We start from the raw sequence: 27694 nt of genomic DNA, 5'->3' as shown, positions 1-27694 counted from the left end.
TAACTATAATAACTTTTTATTAATGATTATTAATTATTGCAATAAAATTACTATTTTATTCAGTTAAACTGTGCCACAATGTCATTTGCTGACAGCTTTGTTAGTTCATCTTCTCATGAATTTCTATGCATTAATCATTTATTAAGAATTATTTTGTGGCATTCTGACCCGAGAGTTATAAAACGGGTAACATGCAGATGGATTTTAAATGTGTCAGTCTAAAAATAGACCAGTCCTAGATCTGCTGTGCCTCTGAGAGTCGCTCCTTTAAATCTTCACACACTTTTTTGTTTTCTGTAGTTTAGTTTCTCCAGGAAAAATTGCATTATGGCATAAATCTGAGATCACTATAAATGTTTTTTTTTTTTTTGTGAACTCCACATATTTGTGTAAACATAAAGACAGTTTCTCCAAAACGACCAAAGAGCATTCTGTTCTTCACTGCAAGAAATCTGACCATCTGAATTAAATTAGCTTGCTTTGTAAATGTTGGTATATTAGTCTTTTAAAACACAAATTTGGTTAACAATTAGTGTAGGCTTTTTTTTTTTTTTTTTAGCAGATTTCCTATTGTAGTAGGCGCAGCTGATGCGGTTTAATACGTGCCTATGATGTAGAACATTTATAATCAGATTCTAGTAATGGCTTTACTGTATTGCATAGTGCTAAGTTCACTCTAAAGTTTTTTGAAGAGTGACATCAAGTGCAGAATATTCCCTCTTACGTAGAGCTAGTTTTTGGTTTATATGTCATATTTTATTATGTTTTTTTTTTGTACGAGCTGTAGTTCTTTTTTGTTTTGTTATCAACACTGACAAACATCGCTGATATGTGGCTCAGTATGAGGGAAACTGGGGCTGTGTGACGTCACAGCAAAGTTTGAACAGAACCAAGATGGCGGAAGACAGCGGACCGAGGAATCGGCATTTCTCAGCGACGAAGCGTAAATACCACAACTTTGCTGAAGGTGATAGCCTCGTTTCATATCGTGTGTGATCGGAAAGCCGTTCTTCACAAACTCATTTAGTTTTACGGGTGCCTGTCTGTTAGTTTGCGTTCGTCTGTGTTGTAACGACCGGTTAAAAGTTAAACGCGGTACTTGAGCTTGTGTTATATCTGTTCATGGTCAAACTCGAGCCAGTGTGAATCGGTTCACGACAGAAAGCGGATCTCCTGGAGCAGTGAGAGCTGAAACGGAGTTTGAGTTTGAGACATTTAGCTGTTGTTGACTTGCGTCGCTGGCGTTAAAAGCCTCGTGAGAGTTCTGATACGTTACCTGTCATTGACGCCATAACGGTTTTATGTGTGATATACACACTCTCAGCGCGTTTATTGTTAAACGGCAGTGTTCTCGGTGAGTGTTTTAACATATTTGTATGCTTGCTATTATTAACTGGCTTGATTTGCGACCTTGCAAACTTTGGAGCCAGGCTTTCTTATTGTCTCATTTTTTTCATGGTCGTTTAGTGTGCGTTATGCACTAAACTCCAATATTATGGTAGTTTGTGAGTTGAAATGTTTTGGTAAGTTAACGTTACATTAAATAGCCTAATTTCAGTATTTCACTGAATTCGCCAGCTGCTCTGTGATTGACGACTGCGCGCGCGGTCGGGTTTTCAAAGATCTCGCGCGCTGCTGCAAACTAATGACACTTTATCTACATTCACATCAAATGAGTTGTGTTTCGTGTATGCTCTCTTGAGCTTTTGGGTGGTGGATGTCCTGGACGCCTGTGTGTTTAGTCTCAGAACTCACCAGAGTAATTTGCCATGTAAATTTACTTTTACTTAGGGCTAGGCTGTTCCGTCCAGTAAATCAACATGTGGTGATGTCTAAGTTCACAGGGAGTTTATATAACGTTATCTTTTATCTCTGCAACTATATTAGTCAGTTTATGAACTGATAAGATTTAAGCAAGTGGTTATTGTGTTAGATGTTCGTGTCTAATCTATATAAATGCGCATACTAATATATATATATATATATATATATATATATATATATATATATATATATAATTTACACATCTATATTTATAATCATATAATTTATATTAAAATAAATCTATTATAAACATATTCGTTTTTAAAAATGGCAACATTTTGACATTGGAATTCTTCAAAAGGGTCATATTATGCTCTTTTACAAAGTCTTGATTTTGTTTTGGGCGTGTACTAGAACATGCTCTCCTGTTTGGTGGTTTGAAAAACACATTATTTTTCACATAATTTACATTATTACAATACCTTTCACCCCATCACTAGCAATTATTTTCGGGTTTGATGAAGGCCTGCCTTCTGAAAGACGAAATGTGTTGTGATTGGTTAGCTGTCCTAGTGTGTTGTGATTGGTTAGCTGTCCCAGCGTTTTGTGATTGGTTAGCTGTCCCAGCGTTTTGTGATTGGTTAGCTGTCCTAGTGTGTTGTGATTGGTTAGCTGTCCCAGCGTTTTGTGATTGGTTAGCTGTCCTAGTGTGTTGTGATTGGTTAGCTGTCCCAGCATACTGTGATTAGCGAACAGTTTAGAAATTGTTTCAGTACTAGGGCTGTCACTTTTAGTTCGAAATTTGATTACCCAATCGATCGGACCAACCAAAAAAAGTTTAGAAAAAGAAAATAGGGAATCGATTTTAACCAAATATGTACACTATTAATTTTCAAATAATTAAACAATTAAAAAATATAGATGTAACAAAACTCACAAACAAGCAGAAAAAGAAAATTAAGAATTCCGAAAGTACAGTATGCCTTGCTAAAGCTAGACAGAAAATACCAGCAATTTTACGCGCCTATAAGACCCAGTGATGTCGAAAGCGACCTATTATGCTGAGTTCACACCAAATGAGAATAGAGCGTCTGGCGCGAATGATTTCAATGTTAAGTCAATGTAAAGACGCATTTACGCGTGTCTGGAGGTCTCGGTAGACGCGAATTCGCCTCATTCGTGCATCTAGTTACAGGAAATTCTGAGTTATGAAAAGGACCATTGCAAGCTGACAGCGACCGGCTTTTGTGATGGAAAATTTGCAGTAATACCCCCACCTTGCGCAGCTGTACCTGAGTGTCCCTGGGACATCAGTGCAGTCGGAGCGCGTCTTCTCAACAGCTGGACATATAGTGAATAAAAAACGCTCTGCTCTGGACCCCCTGCTGTGGAAATGTTAATCGACTTGTTTTACTGTCCAGTAAATTTGTAATGGCCCTAGCCTTTTTGCGCATTTTATTATGCCTGCCTAGTGCCGCCTAGCCTAAGTGTCGGTTACGTTCAATAAAAAAACACACATTGCCTGTTCTCAAGTCCATTTAAAGTTTAATTTTTTTAACAGTTGTTTGAAATGGATTAAATCATTATTTAAAATAATATTAGAGATTTTTGAATTGCCTAAATCATAAATGCAGCGGGGTGTTATTTTTTTTTTATGGCAGCAGTCCCCTCTGCATAAATATTTTTTTGAGAATGTTGCACTCTGTTATTCTGCAAAATTACGAAATTTCATGCCAATAAATAAGAAATATTGCTGAGTTGTGCGTTTCCAGCGCTCTCTTTACGTCGTCCGTTATTCGACATTAAAATAGGAAACGTCTTTTTTTAGACATGGAAAATCGATTTTACAATCGATTCAATGAACACTTATGTCTTAAAAATCGAAAATGATTTTTTCACAAAAGTGACAGTCCTATTCAGTACTGCCCCGCCCTTTGCCAAAGCAGCAATTTCCATCTGCTCTGGTATAGTTGTCATCAGTATTGACCAATCAATTTGAGAGTAATTTCAGTAGATGACATTATTGTACTGTCAACAATTTATTATAAAAACGTTCTAATGGGCCGCTTTGTGATATCACAAAATGGGAAAACAATGCTGTTGTCCGAAACGAGCCATTCATTTTAGTTCTTGAAAAGGGATTTAAAAAAAAACAATCTTCCTCTAAAGTAGTCTTTTATGCCAACACAGACTAAAATTAAAAAAAAGAAAAAGCATAATAAGGCCCCTTTAAGAATAAACAAAAAACAATATGACAGAATTATGTATGTTAGTAGCACCTTCAAGGAAAGGTTCACCTAAAAATGTAAATCCGGTCATTAATCGCTCACCCTCATGTAGGGATGGGTATCATTAACATTTTATCAATACTGGAACTTGTCGATATTGTTACAATACAGTTGCTGGTTTTCCTACTACTAAATCAATGGGGACCAGCAACTGTTTGGTTACCCACATTCTTAAAAATATTTAACTGGCAAGGCTTTAAAGCATGAGTAAATAATGAACTTTTGTGATTGCAAATAAGTGCAGTGTCTCGTGAGTGTAACTCTACCACTGAATCAACATTTGATGTGATCGTAAGTTGCATTTGGAGCTGGAGTCAAATTTTTATATTTTTTTGGCAAGGCCAGTGAAAATGTTGGCAGGGCAAGTAAAAATGTAAACCACTGGCTCGACCGGGTTACACCGTAGCAGTACATCTCCCGGGCCAGTAGAGAAAATCCTCAGCATTGATCCCTGCTCATGTTAGCCAGTGTCTTCACTAACAAATGCAGCCATGTTGTCCTATATCACTTTATGTCCTGACATAAGAAGTTAGTTTTAAAATTATAGTTTACTATAAACTATAATTTAATATTATAGAATTTTTAGTTTGTTATACTTCACTCTTTGAGTTTGACAACATCACACAAACTCCTATGAGTTGTATATCATCATGTAGTCATGCAACTTTTTAATGTATTATATCAATTATGAAGTGTAATATAAGACATAATCTGGATGGCATATCAGATTCCAGAAATTAAGCACTTGTGAATTGATTACATATTAAAATGCTCATAATCAGATGACAGTTACTTTTTTTGGATTACATATTCACACAGTAGCAATATATTATATTCATAATGTATTGATTTTCCGGTTCTTTTTTTCTAAAAAATGTTCTGTCTAAATGTACCTACCACTTATATACATGAGACTAATAATTATGCAACTCAGCTGATGCATAGCTGAAATAATGTCTTCATCATATCCAGTGATCTTCATTAATTAATCCTATTGGATGTCTGGACAAAAACATTTAAAACCTGGAAGACTTCAGTCATGTTTTCATGTTTACTAATGTTTGTTAATGTAATGCAGGGATTCCTAAGCGTTTGTGTGTGTGTGTGTGTGTGTGTGTGTGAGAGAGAGAGAGAGAGAGAGAGAGAGAACAGAACCGAACCACTTTGGCCCATTTATCATTTATATTTAAACTCAGTATTCGGCAATTATTCGGTCTGGCCAATACAATTGGACTATACCCTCTCCAGTGTGTCCTTGGTTTGTGTTTGCTCACACTGACACTTCTGCTCGACCGGCATGAGCCTGAGACCAGAGTGAAGGGGAGAGAGAGAGAGAGTGTTTGTTTTGTTACATTGGTCTTAACCAGAGAACAAAAATGACCAAATTTAGCCCTGTGGCCGAAAGGATCTAGGCTTATCGCAGCTCATGAATAAAGTGCATGGGGTTAAAACAGAGTCCCACACTCCTGGAACAGAAAGTTACCGTAATACTGAGCTGCAGTTTTAGTTTTGGTTCAGTTCTTTTCAGTTAGTAATTATGATTCTTCAACTTAAACTAAATAGAAAATTAGAGCGTGAAATCTGAAAGTTGACGTTTTTCCATTTAATATTTATATTTCATTTTAAATACCTTCATGTTAAATACCTTACAAATGACCCTGTTTTTCCCCTTCAGATATGACCGGTGTGGAAGATGTTCCTCTGTGCAACTCCGTTGAGGAGTTGAGCTCACTGGAGGAGTTCAACTCTGATACTAATGGAGTGGCACCGTGTGCTGTAGCAGAAGAGCTTGAGCCGGAGGATGACCCAGTCCCTGAGGGGGCTCGACCCATCCAAATTGTGGTTGCGAATGAGGATGATCATAAGTTTGAGTTGGATGCCGCTGCATTGGAAAAACTCCTGATGCAGGAACATGTGAAGGATCTTAATGTGGTTGTGGTGTCTGTGGCCGGGGCCTTTCGCAAGGGGAAGTCCTTCCTGCTGGACTTCATGCTGCGTTACATGCATAAAAAGGTTAGAACGAATCCCCTTCCACTGATCTAATGAGTAGTTAATAAATGGACACAATTTACGTTTTTAAAATGTGTATATTTGTAAAAGAGAAATACAACATCGCCATTTTATTCAAATTTTTAATCTACTTTAAAGGAGCTATGTGGAGGTTTTTACTTAAAAAAAATCTTTAAGATAGAGTTTTCATTTGTACATGTATGAGCCAACCATGATGTAAAAAAAAAGAATGACACCTCGACTGTCCACCACGGTTGCCTCTATCAGCCTGTAGGCTCAATTATGTGTGGAGGAGTCGGGCCCGAATTGGCGCGAAAATTCACAAAATGTGACGTCATGCGCGTTCTCGTCTACTTGGGCTTACAACCGTACGGCACGCCAGCCATTATAGTAAGCAGCGGCAATAGTGTTTTCAAATGGACTCTGCGGATGGAAAGAAGCGACCAGCCTCCAACACAATTCAGACACCCACGGACACTCCTCGTAAGTAAAAAAAAAAAAAAAAAAAAGAGCGTGCGCACTGAGAACGAGCATGAGACTGGCTGCAGTTCCTCTAATGGCCACTGGTGTCAGTAACGGTTAGAAATTTCAGAACCTACGCAATGCTCCTTTATAGTGTCATGAAACCCCACACGTTTCAGTACTGGTCTTTCATACCTTAGATCTGAAAAAGACTTCAGAAATGGGCACGTGAAACTGGAAAATTGGGAATGTAGAGTTTGGGAAGAGGGGAGAAAACAACCAATAAAACACAGACCTACTACAACACACTCATTATACAGAGGAAGGAATATTAAAATCTCTTAAAAACAGAAAGAATAAAGGCAGTCACTTTTTATTTAAGCTTCTTTAAGTCTATATATCATTCATTGTTTGCTGTGTGTCATAGTAATCCGTTGTGTCATCCGTATAGCCAGCATAAAGCCTATATATATATATATATATATATATATATATATATATATGTGTGTGTGTGTGTGTGTGTGTGTATAGAAGTATTTTTATTTTAATAAAATTTAAGAAATTTAAAAAAATAAATGTGTAAAATAATCATACTTTAGATGACAAAGTATTTTTCTCAAATAAAAATGTTAAAAATGTTATTTTAAAAGGAAGTAAACACTGTAACCAACAGGGCACTCAGTATTCTGGCAAGTTTGTGTACATTGGGAATCATATTTTTGGAAATGACATGAATATGACAGTGGGCAAATGCATAAAAGTTTAAAGCATTCAATTCTCATTGACTGACTGTCACAGAGAGAACACGATCATGCTGGATAAAAATGCAAACTACACAGCTGGATTCGACTAAGTTTGCAAGGTTTGTGAAATTAAATGTTCATTAGCCATTCAAAGATTTGTTTAAATTATATAAATGTGTATTTGCTTAATGCTGACGGCAAATGAGAAAGTATTATAATGTTTGCCTTTCTGTTACTAATAATATAAAAGCAATCATTATAATACTTTGTATAGATTAATTCCTTTGCTTAACCGTCCTGTCGGATTATTAGACAGACTTCTATCCATATTAGACAGAGGTGTTAACGATGACCGTGAACAAAAGAGAGTGCTGCCTTTCTCAGTGCCCTTAAAATAAAAGTCCTGCCTCGAACACATCGGCCCAGCAGAAAAACGTATTGGCTGATGCTGATAATTGAAAAATGCCAAACATCGGCCGATATATCGGTCGAACACTTTGACATGATATGTACGTATATACGGTGAAAATGAAATCCACACAGTGAGTGCTGTTAAACTCAACTCATTCTCGCAGAAACGGCTCTCTCATGCGACTCATATGCATATTAATATGTGAGGCATGAGAGCTTTCACATATCTGTTAAAAATAAGTCTATCATAATTCCTGATGACTCCTATCATTGACATGTTTTTACTTGAGGGCCGCATCCTGCATGTATAAAACCAGCTAGGTCACATGGATGTGAGCTTGCATGCTTTATTAAGTACATTTCAGAACCTTCACAAGAACAATGTCTTTTGTCTCTGTGTCTTTGTAGTCATCTGAGTCATGGATGGGAGGAGACGATGTGCCACTGACTGGTTTCTCCTGGAGGGGAGGCTGTGAGAGAGAGACTACAGGAATCCAGGCCTGGAGTGAGGTTTTTGTTGTGGAAAAGGAAGATGGAACGAAGGTGGATGGGCATTTACTTGAAACATTGTGAATTATCTCACTGTGAAGATATGTTGACCATGTGATAAGACTCATCTGTGTGTGTCTGAAGGTGGCTGTTCTGCTGGTGGACACTCAGGGAGCCTTTGACAGTCAGTCCACCATCAAAGACTGTGCCACGGTTTTTGCTTTGAGCACCATGACCAGCTCTGTGCAGGTTTGTTGAAGCACATTAGTGATGCTCAGGACTTTAAATAATAATTTTAGCATGTTAAGCAACCTAACAATCTTGTTTGTTTTAGGTTTATAATCTTTCTCAGAATATCCAGGAAGATGATTTGCAGCATCTTCAGGTAACAGCTTTCTTTGTTGGTGTGCAATGTTTGATAGTGTTAATAGTGTATGGGATCGTAACCTCATGCGTCTCTCTTTTTTTTTATAGCTGTTCACAGAATATGGTCGACTTGCAATGGAGGAGATATATGAGAAACCATTTCAGGTAGAAAAGCTGATAATTTTTATACTGAGTACACAACATGGCTGCAAATCAACCCGCGCTTGGAGCAAAAATTTACACCCATACCCCAGATATTAAATGGATAGTTCACCCAAAAAGGTTTATCTGCTTACCCCCAGGGCTTCCTAGATGTAGTTGTTTAGTTGTTTATTTGGATCCCCATTAGCCACTACCCAGGTAAAATTCAGCAATTTACTGAGTACTGTACCATTAAATATTTCTTTAGTATGTGACTGTTTCTTCAGTAGAACACAACCAAGATTTTTAACTCAAACCGTTGCAGTTTATCAGTCTTATAATGTAGGCAAGTGTTTTGTAACAGCAGAATGGAATGCAAATAGCATAAATGCACCCGAATTTAGACTATTTCTTTGCAAAAAATATACAATTATACAACCACTCTTTTAAAAGCAGAGGTCCAGTCATTCTGCCGGCAGATACAATAATGTTTCGCGCCACTGTGGACTAAACCATTAAAATAAAAATAATAATAAATCCCGTGTCAAGGGATTTTTTTTCTTTTCCTCTTTTTTTTGCCATGCATTAGTAATAGAGCTCATTGTAGCAGTGCCTCAGGTGTTGTGAACACTCTGATCTGTTAACATGGGCTCGCAAAAAATATGCATCACAGACAGTGTGAACCTGGAGTTACGTAGGCATATGCCCAGTCTGTTCTGTTCTCTCGCTCCATTTAGGCACGCTGCATTGTGATTGGATCAGATAGCATACTGCGGGAGGTCGGGGCCACAGAAAATCTTGCTGTAAAGCAATTTCGAAATCGTGCATGCTCAAATCTTGATTTTATGACGATTACGATTAATCGCACAGCTCCAGTGTAATGTTTGATGTGATTAAGCAATACATTTTTCTTAACAGAACTATGAAATACTGTTGATGCTGAGGGATCGATCGCTTTCTTTATTCTCTGAAAACATGAATGAGATGTTACCTGAATAAATTTTCACATGCAATTTTCAGTAAAAGAGCTCATTTACGCATTTTGTTTAAAGGGTTTATGCATGTCTTTTGTTTTTCTAATTTGTGGGAATACCTTCTCTTTTCTTCTTTACTGTCTTCTAGAAACTAATGTTTCTAATAAGAGACTGGTGTTACCCCTATGAGCATGGATATGGGCTCAAAGGAGGGAACCGCTTCTTGGAACGGAGACTAAAGGTGAGATGAAGCACAGAACAGATAAAGACTGCTTCAGCATGTTGAAACGGAGTGTGAGTTTTTTATTATTTGTTCTGTATAGGTGAAGCAGAATCAACACGAAGAGCTGCAGAATGTTAGGAAACATATTCACAGCTGTTTCTCCAGCATAGGCTGCTTTCTGCTGCCACATCCAGGTCTGAAGGTGGCCACCAACCCTCACTTTGATGGCAGACTGCGAGGTCGGTACAGTTTTTCCTCTCAGACACAGACATGCGCATGCACGTTTAAACTGTAGGCCCATCATTTCATTATTTTTCTTTTGCAGACATTGATGATGAGTTCAAGAAGGAGCTGCAGAAGCTAGTGCCTTTACTTCTGGCACCAGAGAACCTGGTAGAGAAAGAGATTGGTGGAGCTAAAGTCACGTGCAGAGACCTGCTGGAGTATTTCAAGGTCAGATTTAATAGCTGCAATGACAGCTGTAAACACAAATCAGGTCGGGTGTTAATTGTCAGGATTGAAGCTGAAGAGGCTCTATACAAGTGTTCCTGTAGAGTTAGTGCAGCAAATGATTCAGGTCTTTATTGCTACTAGAGCAATAAATTTATTTTTTCAACAAGTCAATTATTAATCACACTAAACAATTATTATGTCTATAAATATTGCCTGGCAATGGTCTGTTTACAGTTGTCAAGCAACATCAACATAGAATTGAGTTGTTGTGAGATCACTGGTGTACTTTTTAAAGTGTCATCATTGAACATGTTTCATCCAATCAGATTGTGTTTCCAGAACATTTTAAGGGGTGGTTTATTGTGATTTCACTTTTTTAACTTTAGTTAGTGTGTAATGTTGCTGTTTGAGCATGAACAATATCTGCAAAGTTAAAAAGCTGAACGAGATATTGTCTTTTTTTTTTTTTTTTTATTCTGGCAGTTTAATGCCTACAAAAACAGCTCGTAGAGACTACAACAAGCTACTTCCCGGGTTTGTTACATCACAAACCCAGATAAACCCTGCCCTCGGGAAAAGGCAGCAAAGGGGCCGAGGCCATGTTGTGCTGCTTTAGAGAAGAAGAAGAGAAAACTAAAAGGTGCAAGTAAAATATCAGTAATATCCTCTGCTTCTCAATGGAGCTCAAAATGATAAGCGATATTAACGATGCTGTTGTTTACAATACAAAAAGAGCACATGCTGCTGAAGTGAGGGGCGGGATGTTTAGACGCTCACTAGAGGTGGTTTAGTCAATCACAACTCACTGGGCTAGCTAACCAATCAGAGCCCATCGCCTGTTTCTGAGGGAGGGGCTTCATAAAAGCAGGAAATGATCAGCGCGTTTATAGAAAGGACAAAGCGGTGCAGAATAAACGTAAATTATGTGAAAAATGTTAACACATGTAAGACTACAGTCAACCACCCCTTTAATGCTTTATGAACATCCAAATGTTCTTTCCCCTGTGTTTTCAGGCATATATTAAAATCTATCAAGGGGAGGAGCTTCCACATCCTAAATCCATGTTGCAGGTGTGTTGCCCTCAATCTTTAATGTCAAAAACAGTAATATTATGAAACATTATCATTACTCAGCATCATTACTCCAGATTTCTGCCACATGATCCTCAGAAATCATTTTAATATTTGCTGCTCAAGAAACATTTTTTGTTATCAGTGGTGAAAACAGTTGTACAGCTTTCGTGGAATCTGAACATTTTTCATGATTCTTTTGAATAGAAAGATAAAAATAGCAGGATTTTATATATATATATATATATATATATATATATATATATATATATATATATATATATATATATATTTTACAACATTATACATGTCTGTACTTTTGATTCATACAAGTGTAAATGACAAAAAAAAAAACTATTGCACGATAGTCTATGTGAAAGTGTTAAGTGCCAACTGTGCCTCTTTTACTCAGGCAACTGCTGAAGCGAACAACTTGACGGCTGTCGCTGGAGCGAAAGACACTTATAACAGAACCATGGAGCAGGTAGAGTTACTCTGAGCTGCTAATTTTGCATCTGCTTGACAGAAACATGCATGTAGACAAATTCCAAGTGGTGTGAGCAAAATGCATGCTGCATATCAAGGTTCTTTATTTTCTAAATAGATCTTGGATGGAAAGGGACCTCATTTCCCTTTAAATATAGCAGGAGCGTGACGTGAGATGAGCTAGCCTATATAACTGAAAATAACTTGAGGCCATTGCCCTAAAATAGTAGGTTTGGCCTAGATAACTCAAAATACAGAGATGCCTGTAATGGTCTAATAATTTCTAGAATACATGCATCTGGCGATTAGGAAATGATTTTGAGCTTATGTTTTTGTTGTGTGTATGTCACAGGTATGTGGAGGTGACAAGCCATACATTGCCCCTGTTGACCTTCAGCGCTATCACGAAGAGTTTAAGAAAACCTCGGTGCAACAGTTTAGCGCGGTGAAGAAAATGGGCGGCGTGGAGTTCAGTCAGCGCTACCAGCAGCAGTTAGAGACGGAGCTGGATGAAGTGTACACGAATTTCGTGAAACACAATGAAAGCAAGAACATTTTCTATGCAGCGAGAACTCCAGCCACCTTGTTTGCCGTCATGTTTGTTACCTATATGGTCTCCACAGTAGCAGGGTTCATTGGGCTGTCAGTAATCGCGGCTCTGACCAGTCTTGTGATGGGGGTGTCGCTGCTGTCGTTGTGTGCCTGGGCGTATGTCAGATACTCAGGAGAGTATCGAGAAGTGGGTGTGGCCATAGACCTCATAGCAGAGGCCCTGTGGGAACAGGTGAGTTACGCTTCCTTGGGTGGCTGGGCCTATTCTACAATATTGTTGTTTCAGTTGCTTTCCTGTGGACTTTTTTTATTCATCCTGTCCTATAAACCTTTCACTTCTAGTCCTGTCATAACCCACTTTTTCTAAAGCTGAGGAAGTCATTTGACTCCCTGTTGATAGCAGTTGTAAAGAGGGCAGCATTGTCCTGGGCCCTGACACAATGGGGGCCCATTAAACTCCTCTGTAGTATATCTTACTCATGGAGTCCAGACAAGAAAAGGCCTACCCAAAAAAAAGGGTTTTCTTCCTGTGTCCTAATGGGACTGTCAAGATTTAGCTTAATTTATATATTATTCTCAACTGCGGTGCTTTACTGAGACTGCATTAGTCTTGCTATTAGACTTCAATAGTATGTAGAGATTTGTTTTTTGATTAACTTTTTGTATTACTATTGCTCTTACTTGGGGTTAAAGGGTTAGTTCGCCCACAACAGAAAACTGTTATTAACTCATTTACCCTCATGTCATTTCAAACCCTTAAGATCTTAGAATAAGAAATGAGAAGTAGTGATGGAAAAGACATGAACATTCAAAACTTTGTGTGTTTGAGGTGAAGTTACTTTAATCAATCAGGCTTTGATGAAGGTTAAAAGAGGTCTAAAAAGATCCAGTCCACTCATGGGAAAGCCATATCTAGGGACTTGTCTCCTGTGACCTGTAAACATTCACTCAGAACACACTAGCAACCACTTGGCTACTGACTAAACCCTGTTCAAGCCCCATTAAAGTTTTTGTTGTTTTTTCCAGGTGCTGAAGCCACTCACTGAGCAATACATGGAAGAAAATGTCCGACAGACTGTTGTGAACTCTATAAGAGCCACACTAACAGATCAGGTGACACAAGCTACAAAGTTGAAGACCAACTGACAGTTTGCTGTGCCTTATCTCCCCTGTGTTTGAACAACCACTGCTTTTATGTTTTTGTAGTTTATGTGATATTTGGTCATGTAGACTCTAACCAAAGTTTACAGCATACTTTACCCTGACCAATATACACACCGACATGCTGACTGACACTGTAACACCAACGGACATAAGTACAGATGCTTAGAAATTCAGGTTTAAACATGAGGTATACACGCAGCGTTCGATTTCTCTTGCTTTGAGGGATTATTGAGGGAGGCACTACAAATGTTTTACAATCTGAAAGTGAATTTCAACAGTAGATGTTTAAACGCTTATGTGCTTAACGGTTGAATTACTGCTCTCAGTGGATGATCCGTAGCATTTTCCATTTTTGCCTTCTAGCACACAGTGTGAAAACGTAATCGCATTTTGCTGGATTTCTTGTGAGGTATTTTTTAGAGCCTTAAAGGAATGCTGAGGTTGTAAATCCATCCAAGACACCCCTCTATTGGGCCTCTTTTTGTACAGTGTTGTTTTAGACTATCATAGCCTCATGCATGTCAATCATTGTACAAATATCAGGTGTAGAGCACAAGGATTTAATTTTTAATGTTTTGAGATGAGAATGAATGTGATGCTGTATTTGCCTTTTGTTGTGCTTCAGAGCACCTTTCATTGTGCACAGTCTTCTGACACAAGGCAGTGCTCACGGAAGACTTGATTTGTCAGTCTTTTAAGGTTATGCCATGTAATTTATTTTTTAAACAATTAAAATATTTAAAAATTGTCTTTCTGGTTCCTTCAGGATTATTTAGGAAGCAATTGATTGTGTGGTTTATTAAAACAGCAAAAAAAAAAAAAAAAACTACAGTAAGCTTTTATATGTTAATGTATAGATGTATAATTAATTTGAATTTGAAATTTAAACATGAATTTGGAATACACTGTAGTTTATTTAACTATTAACAGTTTTTTTTTCCTATGTGAAATTAACTTTGGCACAAAATGCATTCAGTGATTGCATCTTTCACATTATGAAAGTTATTTTTTCTCAGAAACAACCACCACCAAAACTCAGGCCAATTTGCTATGCTACATTTCTACAGCAATACTGAAATCTATTACAAATCTAAAAATGAAATGCTATCAAAACAGATTTAGCTGAACACAGGTGTTACTCTTAATTAATTACAGTTTATACAAAGGGGGAAAACTTAAGAACAATTTTGGACTGTAATATCAATATGGACCATGAAACATATGGTTGATTTTAGGCGTACGACATTTTTGGTAGTTTTTAGTGCGTTTTGTAATGAGAAATTTACTGTTGGCCAAGATGAAAGTTGGTAAGTAAAACTGAAGAGTTTTGAAAACGTGACCTACATTAAGTATTCAGAAATAGGTCCTAGCGATTATAATAATAATAAATAAATGCCATACGAGTATTGTGTCATCCTGATGCATAAACTAATACTCCCTTATCGTAAAGCGTTAACTAAAAATGTTTTTATTAAATAAAACTGCACAATTATAACCAATGGGCTGTGTGTGTGTGTATATATATATATATATATATATAGTGCTTTGTTTTTTTTATTGGATGGTTCATCAATTTTATTAAGTTTACCAGGCTTAGGACAAACCAAAACTGCTGGCCAAGTTTGAGTTGAGCCTTAGCAGTGTGATAATGGCTGCTTTTGTTCTGGTGACGCAAACGTTACAGTCATTCAAGCAGAACCGGTTCGGTTCACAACCATTTTTATAACGTCTTTTTTTTCAAGTGCTTAGCGTTGCCAGCATTGGTCCTGTTACTATGGCGACAGACATTTTAAAACGTTTTGAACAATGGGGATTGAGTGGCACAGTAAGCTTCTGTTGCAGTCCGTTTGGATGCTGGGGAGTAATGCAAGTAAGGTAAGGGCTCATTTAACATTTCGTTTCAACATCTATTAACTGCTTATTTGAACTAAATCTCGAACACCATTGCTTAAATTATTTGTCTGGATTTCTTACAGTGCAAACAAACTCCAATCACATGGACCCGGACATTAAACAGACTAGAAGATGTGTGCACAAGTGTAAACTTGACAGCATTCAAGACACGCAGCAGGACTGGGACAGACCAGCTCCTGATAAATTGGACACCCATCAGCCAGAAGCCATCAGAAGTGAAATGCAATCAAATGACAAAGAGCTGCTTTTTAGTCGATGGAAGAAAGGAAAACAACTCGCTGCTAAATCCCAGCATGCTGCAGTGGATACAATAGAAAACAGGTTCTTGAAAGTGCGACAGAGTTTACTGCGAAACACCAATGAAAATGTCAGTCAAGATTTTAATGAGCAGGCAATTGAATCCCTGCAAACAATTCTAGCAGGAGCAGATCTGCTTCAAAAAGAAGAGGCTACGATGAGTGTCCTCGGGTCAAAATATGATTTCCATATGGATCATAAAGCCTTACATCTGCCCTTTGGTTACTTTATCGAGTCCAATTCAACAAGATCTGTTGAACGTTCCTCAAACCCATCCAAAGCCGTTTTGAAGGAAATATCAAAGGGCAGAGAAAGAAGCAGAGCTGACAAAAGTCCATCTTTGAAGAGTAAACATCTTGACTTCTTTGAAATCGTGAAGGAACAACTCCAGCAGAAGGACTTGGAGAATCAGCATCTTGTCCATTTGTTGTTGGTCAAGCGACAAGAACTGAAAGATATGAAAGAGATGTCCAAGCAAAAAGAGAAGGAAACCCAACTCATCACTGAAAAGCTTAAGTGTGAGGAAAAGAAAAACACAGAAATCACCACCAGGTTTGAGCAAATCTCTGAAGATTTAAAGAAGGAACTCGCTGAAGCCAAAAGTAACAACAAAACATCTATGAAGCAGCTTAAAGCACTGATGGAGAAATACGAGCGCCTCAAAACACGCGCTAACACCATGAAGGACCAACTCAACGTGGAGCTCAGTGAGAAAAAGAGCTGTCAGAAATCACTGAGGAAGCTCCAGCAGATGTCTCAGGAGCTGCTGACCAAGCAGAAACTTCTGGAGGAGCAAAGAGATGTAGCAGATCGAAATCTGGCATTGTGTAAAGAGACACTGCAGGTGATGGACGCCGAACACAAGAAGAACATCAGCATTCATCAGAGACTCGAGGAGGAGATATCAGCCACGAGAAGTGAATCTGCAAACCTCAGAGAACATTTACGTAAAGCTCAGGAGAAGAACAAGGAGCTCATGCAGGCGGCTCGTTCCAAAGAGTCTGACAATAAGAACAATGTGAAGGAATTTCAGGAGATGATTGAAAAACTGAATGCAGAGTTGGAAAACTGCAAAACAGAGAGAGACCAAGCACTTCAACAGGTGGAGACTGTGAAATATGAATCCAAACTGATTCACAATAAGCAGAGAGTGGAGATACTTCAGCTGCAGGAGCAGCAGAAAGCCTGTCTGCAGCAGTCTGACGGTTTGAGAAGAGAGTGCGAGACCTTGATGCAGATGGTCAGTAAACTCAAGAGAGACAATCAAGTCTTGACAGAGAAGTTGGAGAGCGTTCATAAAGAAAAGATGGCAAGCACGAAGGAGGGAGCACGACTCAAAGAGGCCATCCGACTGCTGGAGCGAGAGAGAGAGGTGCTGTTAGCGGAGATGGAGGACTTGCGAAAGGATTACCTCGGCCTCAGCGACAAGATCACACAAAAAATGGTACACATGGATGCAGCTGATCCTCCCATGACCATCACTGACATCATTACAAGCCATCAGAGAGACGCTCAGAAGTTCTCACACACCGATGATGGAATGATTCCTGATGATGGTATGAGACCTGTGACTTACTAGTGAAATTCATGATGTTTTGCAGTTATGCTTTAATGCTCAATTTATTTAAATAATATTCTAAAGATGAAAAATGAATGTATTTTTAGCATTTGGTTTGGCCCTTTAATTACAGCAGCACTCATGCTGCATGAACTCTGATCTGAAATCTAACACTTTCTCAATGTCACAAATGGGCACCACCATTCAAAAGTTTGAGGACAGCAAGACTTTGACAAGAATGCATTAAATGAATCAAAAGGAGTCTTTTCACTGGAGTAATGCTGGTGGAAACTCTTTAAAGGGATAGTTCACCCAAAAATGGAAATGCTGTCATTAATTGCTCCCCCTCATGTCAAGTCCTTTGTTCATCTTCAGAACACAAATTAAGATATTTCTGATGAAATCTGAGTTTTCTGATCCTGCGTAGACAGCAACACAAATGACAAGTTCAAGGCCCAGAAAGGTAGTAAATACAGTTAAAATAGTCCATGTGACGCACATACCACATGCTTGTATCATGATACTCTTCTGAATGCACAGCAAAAACTGACCCAGAAGAGAAGACATAGAATTAAGTCATTATTTTTGTTCTTTGCACACAAAAAGTATACTTGTAGCTTCATTACCACTGAACCACCCATCACATGGACCATTTTAACAATATCCTTACTTCCTTTCTGGGCCTTGAATGTGGTAGTTGCATTGCGGTCTATGGAGGGTTAGAAAGCTCTTGATTTCATTAAAAAAATCTTAGTGTTGCGATGAGGAACGGCAGTCTTACGGGTTTGGAACGACATGAGGGTGAGTATTACGAATTGTTTTTATTTGTACATAAATTAAATATTTCTATATTATGACAACATGCAATAAATGTTAATTTGATCAAGTGACTGCAGTATTGCTGCGCATGAGGATTTCTTTATTTTTACCAACCTCAATTTTTGAATGGAAGTGTACCTATCTATTAAGTCACACGAAGGCATTCATTATAACTGCATGCATCCTGTCTTTGGAATGAAAATATAATCTTGTGGTTTTCTTCCCTGCAGTGATTCGGGACATAAGAAGAAAACTAGAAGAGGAGAACCAGCAAAAATGAAATGAATTGTTTTTCTACCACCAGCTATTGTGTGCACATGCACACTTTCTCTGTAACACCGTAATATTTCTGCATCAAGTTATTTGAAATGCAAAATTATAGACCATATTTAAATAAAAACCATCTGGTGCTGTATAGACAATATTTATTATATTTTGAAAACATGAAATATAAAACAAAACTTGTTCTACAGTATTCTAGAAGGTCAAAGTGCTTTGAAGCGGTTTACATGTGCAATTCCTATTCAGTCAACTACATATGAAATGTACAACAGTATTTACAAAGTATCCAAAATGTGGGATTCCTGTTTTTTTGTGCGAATCCCCCCCCAAAAAACTGACATGGGAATAAAAAAATAAAAAAAAACCTGACATGTTAAATCTGCTAAAAATCATAACCAAGGATGGACTTGTTAAAAGCAGCAGTGGTCAACCTAAAAGTCTAAAATAAAAAAGATCTCAATCTTCGAATAGAACCAGCAGGCAGCTTTTGGACCAGTTATTGTTGCTTGATCAGTCTGGCAATGATAACTCAACTTTGGCCTAATGGCAGATTTCAAGTATCTATGCCCTCAAGACAGACTGATGTCACCACTATCATCTTTGGTCTCAATAACTTTAAACACCCCGTCCTTCTCCCGTTTAACACGCTTCTTGGCTTGATCTGAAAAGGGAGATTTGATTCACATGAGGGGTTTTAAAATGTCAAAGCATTACTATGAAAATCAATATGCACTGGAACCTACATGTTACAAAGACACATTGAGATCGGAGATAAAAAGGGCACTTACTTATTAAATCACTACGGTCCAGCAGGATCTCCAGATCTTTGTCACTGATGACCTTTCCTTTAGTGCCTTTCACTGCCCTGCAACAGCATGAAATCACATCAGAACAGTCGTTGTGATGCAACTTACTACACAGAATTTAGCAATACTTTGTAATGGATTAAAAGTCTTGTGACAGTCAGATATACAATATAAATATCTGTACCCGTCATAGTCTCTAGACTTCAGTAGTTCCACAAGCTCATTTACATCCACACAGCTCTTGGTCTGTTTGAGCTCTGCTTTAGAACCTTTAAACTTATCTATAAAGACAAATGTAATGAGAATGGAGAGTCAGCAAAAAAAGCAGGTCTTACATTTTTTTTTCTAATCAATTCATTAAATCTAAAGGTTGGTAATGTGGCATTTTCTGCAATAGCTACGTACTTTTGTGAATGACCATCTTCTCTAGCTTTCTCTTGGCAGAGGCTCTCTCCAGGATCTTCTCATCAATGGTGTTAGCCGTAATGAGGCGGTAAACCATCACAGGCTTCGTTTGTCCAATACGGTGACACCGATCCTGTGCCTGCAAATCTGCCTGGGGATTCTGAAGATGAAATCCATAAAATGTATGCTGATGAGGCTTTTCATTCAAATCAAGGCTTTATCCAACTCCACTTATTTTGCTTTTAACGCCAACCAATTTAAAGTGGCCACAAATTAAGAATTCTTCCTATGGTTTAACTAAAATGATGGAACAAATTCTTAATTTCATCACCATAATAAATGCTTTTTTTTTCTAATAAATACTTTGACTATATAATGTATGGGGCTTTATACAAGTCACATATGAACAGGTTGCACAGCTAAATTCATACCCAGTCACTGTCAAATATGATGACTGTGTCAGCAGCTGTGAGGTTGATCCCAAGACCACCAGCTCGAGTGCTCAGGAGGAAGAGGAACACCTCCGGATCAGATGAAAACTTCTTCATCTGCATGAAACAAAAATAAAAATCATGTGTCAAATGAAGACTTGCACAAACTGTAAAGTAATGGCAATGTGTATTAACCAACAAACTGCAGCTCACATTCTCATCTCGGTCTGTGTAGCTCATTGACCCATCCAGTCGGCTGTATTCATAACCGCGGAGATAACAATAATCCATCAGAACATCTAATATGGAGGTCATCTGGCTGAAAATCAGCACCTTAAAAATAAATAAGATAATGGGTGAAATTAAGATTATTTTTTTCCCCCAGAAAGATCAATTAAATTGACAATCCTGAAAAAAGCTTTTTTTTCACAAAAATAATAAGCAGCTGTTTTTAATAAGTAATGTTTCTTAAGCAGCAGATCAGCATGTGACACTGAAGACTGGACTACTGATGCTGAAAATTGAGCTCTGCATCACAGGAATCACAACATTCCTGTATTTTTTATCAAATAAATGCATCCTTGATCTTAAGAGACATCTGTCAAAACCATTAAAATTCTTTCAGTGTAATTGTTCTGCCCTAAATATAACCATACATACAGATATGTTATGCAGGCAATTAAATGAGAGCAAAATTGGCTTATAACCACAGTGGAGTTTGACACTCAACTGTTAATCATTCAAATATATGCATGAGAGATTGTGAACTTTACCTTGTGCCCTCTTTTCTTCAGTTCAGGAAGCATTCGGTCCAGGATAAGAAACTTCCCTGATGTTTCCACTAACTGCTCATCAATCTGTAACATTGTGATGATTACTGAACATGTTCTGTCGCCAATACCTTCATACCAAATCAGATCATTCCAACTCATGCACAATTATGTTTGAAGTACCTTAAATTCCCCAGTGGCGGGGTCCAGTGGATACTCTATCAAGTAAGCATGGTTGCAGCACCTCTTCAGCAGCATTAGTATGTTCTGCAGTTTCAAGTTGACTTGAGCATCAACTGGCATGGAAACATCCACCACTGGGCCGGAGCTAAGGAGAGAGTAACCACGTCTCATCAAAAAACTCACAGCTGAGTTTAAAGCGGAGGTTAAACTGATAAATACAACAAGAGAGACAGACCTTGACTGACTTTCCATGTCTTTCTGAGCCTTCTCTAGGTACCTCTCAAGATCTTTCATAGAGTCAGTGTTTGACTCAGAATAATCCACCACCTTCCTGGTCCTGCGCTTTGGACGGCCACTGGATGTTAGCGGCACAGGTGCCAAATCATCCTTAAGGAAGTGTCAAAAGAGATGTTATTAATAATGAATAAATACTTCAACCACACTCCTCTTGCTATAACTTTAATATCTTGTTCACACCGAGACAAATATCCAACGTGATAAACATTAATTTGAATAAGAAGAATGTATCTGTTCTTTTGGTTAACGCATCTTCTATTAGGTGCTGTTTGATGAACACCATACCAGAGACAAAAATCTGAACAGCAGTAAATACTACATGCTGTTGGACATCCTTCTTCACGACAAGCTGGCGTCAGAAAGTAAAGTCGCCCAGCGCTTTGCGTATAAAGGTAGCTGGTATTTTTCTTTTAGATTAGTGCAACATACTGGTATAAACTGCATTTACATTCTCATTCAGGCCATCTGCCATTTTTACACACATTGATCTAGACAATTTTTATGCAAAACATTTGTGTTGGTGCAAATAGGCCACTCACCTTCTCCTGACCCAGCAGCTTTGCTATGGTCTTGTTAACAATGGCCATGTAAAAGGCCTCCTGTTTGCTAGTGAGGGGTGCGTACACTACGATCTCTTTCTTAGGTGGGACCTCCAGTGTGACGTCTGACTTCAGTCTTCTCAGAAGAAAGGGTGTGAGTATCTGAAAACGTTAAATGCCATTAAAACCAAAAGCAGCGAAACAAATGCTTATAATACTCAGCCTATATCTAGCCAAAGACCACTTAAAAATACATTTGGACAATGTATACAAAATAGTTATGTGGTGAAGATACCTGATGAAGCATGTGAAGGATATTCTGTTCACGCTCATTAGCCACAATGTTTTCTGCATCTGAAGTGATGGTGCTTATGTCAAACCATGACTCAAAACTGAGAAAAAAAAAAAACTTTTAAGAAAATCCTTTGTTCTTAAGACAAAATCAGTATTATATACTCCCTTTGCATGTGCCTTCTTACCTCTTCAGGTCATCAAACACATCTGGGAGGAGGAAGTTGAGGAGAGACCACAGCTCGGACAGGTTATTCTGAAGGGGGGTTCCTGTCAGCAGCAGTTTGTTGTCAGTCATCAGCATCTTCAGTTCTTGCACCAGCCGACAGTTCAAGTTTTTAATCCTGTGGCCCTCATCCACAATCATATAGTTCCAGTGGAAACGCTGAGGAGAAAAACATGACAACAATCCATTCATGCATTTCAAAACTTGCTTTGTGCTTATCAGGATTAAATTTGATGTCTTTGCTTAAGTGGCTGAATGGGCACCATGCAATATTTGGATAAAAGAGTGAACATACAAAAACTATTTTCCTGATGAACTGCGCACAAGACAAGTAAAACAATACAACACCAGATCTGTTTACCTGTAGAAACTTCCTGTCTCTCATGGCTATTTCAAAGGATGTCACAACAACAGGGCACATTTTGAGAGGACCCTGCACTTGACGGATCTTCTTCACCAGGTCCATCCTCTCTTTTTGTGGACCATGATACAGCAGGACCGACACCTTAAACACAGAGCAAGAACAAAACTGTAGGAAACAGACTTAAATCATTAATTTCAATAAAGATGAACAACAGTTATAATCTCACACCTCTGGGGTGAAGCGCTTGAATTCTGAGATCCAGTTTGGAAGAGTGGACAAAGGAGCCACAACTAGGAAGGGCCCAAGGACCTTCTTCTCAACCATCATCGCAATATGAGCGATGCACTGTATGGTTTTCCCAAGACCCATCTCATCAGCCAGGATACCATTGATACCATTCTCCCACAGCATCTGCAAAGCATACACAGCCATTCATTATACAAACATAATATATTCACACAACATCCATGCTTTGCAACTCAAGTATTAGAGCATAAGACAGATGGGTGTTTGCTTATCCCTTTTTAGACCGTTCAGAGCATGCACACAATATTAAGAAAACAGAATCCTGCTCTAATTCCAGACAATGGAGAGAATAAATATACTGCCCTCATTAGGTCATGTATTTATTTGGATCTCACTCACCCTGAGCCACTCAATGCCTTCCACCTGGTACCACCTCATCACACCCCCAGTGAAGAGTTTGGGCTGCTGTGCAGGCACAGGCTGGCCATTCACGGTTCTCTCGGGATCCAGCATCTGCTTACTGTTTTCCCGCAAAGTCTCAGACAGTCGGCCTTTAATATCGGAGTTGGTGTCACTTATCTTCTCTATATCCTCAGCTTCCAGTTTTACTGAAGAATGAGCCTCCTTCAGAAAAGAAATCAAATCAAGTATTAAGACTTGAATGTTCAATAATTACATTATTAAATATTACAACAATAAAATGTAATATAACTAAATGTTGTTAAAGAGATTGAGTTCACCCAAAAATGATAATTCTGTCATGAATTACTCACCCTCATGTCGACTATAATCATTATTTTTGTTTTCTTTGTGCACAAAAAGTAATTAGTAGCATCATAAAAATACGGTTAAACCACCAAATGTCACATGGACAGTTTTAACGATATCCTTACTAAGTTTCTGGGTCTTGAATGTGTCAGTTGTTTTGCTGTCTATGGAGGGTCAGAAAGCTTGATTTAAACATAATTATCTTTGTGTTCTGGAGATAAACGAAGGTCTTACGGGTTTGGAACAACATGAGTACGTAATTAATGACAATAGAATTTTTTGGGGTGAACTCTCTCTAACTACTTCTAGTGTTGGCTTTATATGGTTGTCCAGACATGTATCAACTTGGCATTAATAAAGAACGTGAGCTTACATGTGTGTTTTATCAGCATTTTACAACAGTGTCAATACAGATAATACTGATTTCACAATGTCTGAAAGCACAATAAAAAAAGCAAAAAAAAAAAAAACGTTACCTCTTCCAATTTAGGTTTTTTGGCTTTTGATAGAATTTCCTAACAAAGAGAGAAATTCATATAAGTTACACAACAGACATTAACTGTGTCGTTGGGAAAATAAATTGAAGGCTCACCTCTTTGGTCATAACATCTGCGATTTTGTAATCCTCTTCCCTTTCACGCTTCTTTCTTTCAACTTCACAAAAAAATTTGAAAAAAAAAGAAAAAGATCTGCATTATTGATTGCACATTAGACATCTTATTTTAATATAACAGCATCATAATTAATACACTGTTGACATGCAATCTGTGAATCCTACCTTTTACAGTGTTTTTACCATTTCCCTGTAGAAAATACATAGCGAAATTTGAGAATTACAACTTTTATCCATATTTTTCTACATGAAGATGTGATGGTGATAAAGCATGAACCCAAACTTACCTTTTGCTTCTGACTAGCAGCTTTCTTTTCCAGTCTCTCTTTTTTTATTTTTTCCTGTAATAATAATTGTAAAATATAAATTTCTTTCTATATATATATATATATATATATATATATATATATATATAAATAGTTATAAATTAGATTTTGTAGCATTTGATTGGCTCCTTCATAACCCTCTGGCCACTAACATCTGCTTCCGTGCCACTTCACCGGGTTATAATTCATATCAGACTAAACATTCAAGAAAGATTTACATCCGGAAATGATAAACCTCCTGGTGCGATGGCTCTTTCCTGCCTTTCAAACACAATACTCACATCTTGCTGCTGCTGTTCCATCTTTGTGAGCAGAAACTTTGAGTAAATGTTGCTTTTCTCCAAAAGGTGCTGAAGTCGTCTGAAACGAATTTCTTGAGAATCCTTCTCCCTCGACTGTCTGGCCTGTTAAATAGCATTCAGTATTAATAAACTGAATTCCAGACTCCATTATAAATTACATTTAATTTATAAAACTATTTTGCAAAACAATTTAACAAAAATAATTTAATACTTTTCCATAGTTATTACTGGCTAAAGATACAATTACACTTTGCAGTGATTGCATACATAAAGACAATTAAGTTTTGCCTTATGGTTTTTCATGCATGTGAAAAAGCGGTACCTCTTCCATCATTTCTCTTTCTTTCTTCTCTCCCTCCTCCACTAAATGCTTCTCCTCCTCCTCCATCTCTTTTGTAATGACAATCTCTCCATGCTGGCTATTTTCTGTAACATGCAGGAGATTACTGAAGTTAAACTGAAGGTTGCATGGACTTGCACAGGCAGGCCTGCCATCATGTAACTTACTGTGAACACTTTTGACCTACCAATAGTGGTCTCCTCCATAGCAGTACCTTCTGGTTCTTCAGATTCGTTGGGTTTTGGGCAGTGAGGAGAAACACTGCGTGTCTCTTCTTTGACAATGCTGCAACATGTGAATGTGAAGTTAATAAAAGCACACGGCTCTGCAAACACCTCGTGCCTAATGCACAATAAATACACTTACCCACTCATTTCTGTTGCGTTCTGGGTAACGTTAACGTTAAACCGGCTGTAGAATTAAACGCTTTCGTGCACTTCTCTCAAACCTTACCAAACGTCTGCAGAGTAGCTTAATGTGTTTAACTAAAGACGCAAACAGCTAACACACACCAGCCTTACACAACAAACACGCACGTGTTTTGTAACAGCAGAACGGAATGCAAATAGCATAAATGCACCGGAACTGAGATTATTTCTTTGCAAAAAAATACACAATTATACAACCACTCTTTTAAAAGCAGAGGTCCAGTCACGAAGCAGGCAGATACAACAACCTCGCGCTTGTAGCGTGAAACTTCTCTGTAGAGCGCGAGGCGTTTCGCGCCACTGTGGACTAAACCATTACAGCGAACGTTTGAAGGGGCGCACGTCTAACTGTGTTCGTTTAATGATTCTTCTTATTACAGTAATATGTAAACATATTCATTAGGCCGTGAAATACACATAGTTTTATAACAATGAAGGCTTCTCCTCGCAAATATCTTTGCAAACTAGTCGAAAGGTTTGAGTAGCATTAACATCCACCCCTTATACCACGGTGCGTATGCAAACGGCCTAGTTGATATTTCCCGCGAAAGTATAGTTCATTCAGTTCAACACAGTGGGGTTCTTTGATCTTTCCGCCACGCACACACACACACACTTACATTTGGGGTTAACGGGACTCTCCACACTCCACGGGCTAAATGGTTTTTATACTGTGCAAGCTGTATCTTGTATCGCCCTACACGCAGTGGCGCCCCCAGAAAATTAACCTAACTTACCCCTTACAGAAAACTACCGGCAATTTTGCATTTCATAAAACACCGAATTCTCTTTTGTTTCACGGGGACACAGGGAGTTTCCTCATAAACCATGTTTACGTTGTAATGTAATACCCATAACATTATACACACATTTGTGTCCTCGACATAAGTCATATATACCAGTACACACACACACACACACACACAGAGAGAGAGAGAGAGAGAGAGAGAGAGAGAGAGAGTAGAGCTCGATGTACTGTTACCTCAATCACGTTAAGTCAGCTCTCGCATTTCTCTCATCAGATTTACTATAACGTACAAATATAACTGATATAAGGAGAGCATGGCAAAGTATAATTAATTAGAGCAAAGAGGTGATACACCTTCATCAAGTAAAAATCACTGTTATGTACCGGTATGTCCCATTAACAGTCAACTTAATTTATAATAAATTATTGTTCCTCCCTTAATTTGTATATTCCAACGTAGTGCTGATTTGACGTGGGGTCACAAAATAAGCTCATCCAATCAAAATTAAGAGTTTGGATTATTTATTTATTTATTTTAATAAAGCTTATACATGTATAAATACAAAAATAAGATACAAAAATCAAATACAAAATAAAATAAAAAACAACTAGTATAAAAACTAGACAAAATCGAAATATTTACAGTTTAGTGGATATAAGTAAAATATGTTTGTAAAATATAGCACTATATAGTATCTGGTTTATTAATAATGTGTATCATATTTCTGAATGCTATGATCTGAATGAACCACAAAGTGTCAGCAGAGAGCTGCTTTTCTGTCATTATTTGGTTCATATAACTAGTCGAGTTTAAATTAGGTGAAGCCTGGCTCTGCTATTGGCTACTGAACCCATGTGATGTGTACTGCATTGGACGTTTGTACAAGAAAGACTATTATAAACATACTACTTATACTTCAGTTGTTTTATAATCTAATTAATTGTCTACACTTCTCATCTGTATTAAACGCAGGCTTCATTCTTTTATTGCCTATTAATACTAGGCTACTCTACTTCTCACAACAGTTGTATTCGGCATAATCTGAAGACTGTGCTTTACAATGTGCTCTAAAGTGCGGATTTGGCTAATAAATATAAACTTTATTCATTAGGTTAAATAATAATTTAAAAACATCTGCTGTCT

The 27694-nt window shown here is 37.9% G+C and overlaps 3 protein-coding genes across 4 annotated transcripts; 2 read left to right on the top strand and 1 right to left on the bottom strand.

The window, feature by feature from the left end:
- The first annotated feature begins 815 nt into the window (after positions 1 to 815).
- Positions 816 to 14342, top strand: atl2 (atlastin GTPase 2). Of its 2 annotated transcripts, none has more exons than XM_059566700.1 (13): positions 816 to 967; positions 5728 to 6065; positions 8087 to 8221; positions 8312 to 8416; positions 8502 to 8552; positions 8642 to 8698; positions 9797 to 9889; positions 9972 to 10110; positions 10197 to 10324; positions 11339 to 11395; positions 11808 to 11879; positions 12234 to 12665; positions 13460 to 14342. In XM_059566700.1, the coding sequence occupies exons 1-13, from the start codon at positions 895 to 897 to the stop codon at positions 13577 to 13579; spliced, it is 1800 nt and encodes a 599-aa protein (XP_059422683.1). In that variant the 5' UTR covers positions 816 to 894; the 3' UTR covers positions 13580 to 14342. The 2 variants fall into 2 exon arrangements, with proteins under 2 accessions (XP_059422683.1, XP_059422684.1); XM_059566701.1 differs by lacking the exon at positions 816 to 967 and adding an exon at positions 1004 to 1354.
- Positions 14343 to 15198: 856 nt separating this feature from the next.
- si:ch211-250c4.5 (coiled-coil domain-containing protein 110) lies at positions 15199 to 18561 on the top strand. The gene is made up of 3 exons (XM_059566698.1): positions 15199 to 15472; positions 15574 to 17364; positions 18416 to 18561. The coding sequence occupies exons 2-3, from the start codon at positions 15594 to 15596 to the stop codon at positions 18463 to 18465; spliced, it is 1821 nt and encodes a 606-aa protein (XP_059422681.1). The 5' UTR covers positions 15199 to 15472; positions 15574 to 15593; the 3' UTR covers positions 18466 to 18561.
- A 32-nt stretch (positions 18562 to 18593) lies between these two features.
- On the bottom strand, positions 18594 to 26073 carry hells (helicase, lymphoid specific). The gene is made up of 23 exons (XM_059566699.1): positions 25741 to 26073; positions 25562 to 25659; positions 25357 to 25460; positions 25014 to 25136; positions 24694 to 24747; positions 24572 to 24596; positions 24386 to 24447; positions 24270 to 24308; positions 23425 to 23649; positions 23008 to 23190; positions 22777 to 22920; positions 22378 to 22574; positions 22194 to 22290; positions 21899 to 22060; positions 21298 to 21449; positions 21063 to 21207; positions 20883 to 20966; positions 20323 to 20442; positions 20110 to 20226; positions 19679 to 19838; positions 19458 to 19554; positions 19256 to 19332; positions 18594 to 19128 (listed from the first exon to the last, which is right to left on the bottom strand). Exons 1-23 carry the CDS (start codon positions 25746 to 25748, stop codon positions 19037 to 19039), a joined length of 2565 nt encoding a protein of 854 aa, XP_059422682.1. The 5' UTR covers positions 25749 to 26073; the 3' UTR covers positions 18594 to 19036.
- Positions 26074 to 27694: the final 1621 nt, after the last annotated feature.

Source organism: Carassius carassius, chromosome 14 (assembly GCF_963082965.1).
Source record: "Carassius carassius chromosome 14, fCarCar2.1, whole genome shotgun sequence".
In the NCBI taxonomy this organism is placed as follows: Eukaryota; Metazoa; Chordata; class Actinopteri; order Cypriniformes; family Cyprinidae; genus Carassius; species Carassius carassius.
Note: the sequence above shows the minus strand (reverse complement) of the source record. Positions and strands in the feature narration are given on the sequence as shown.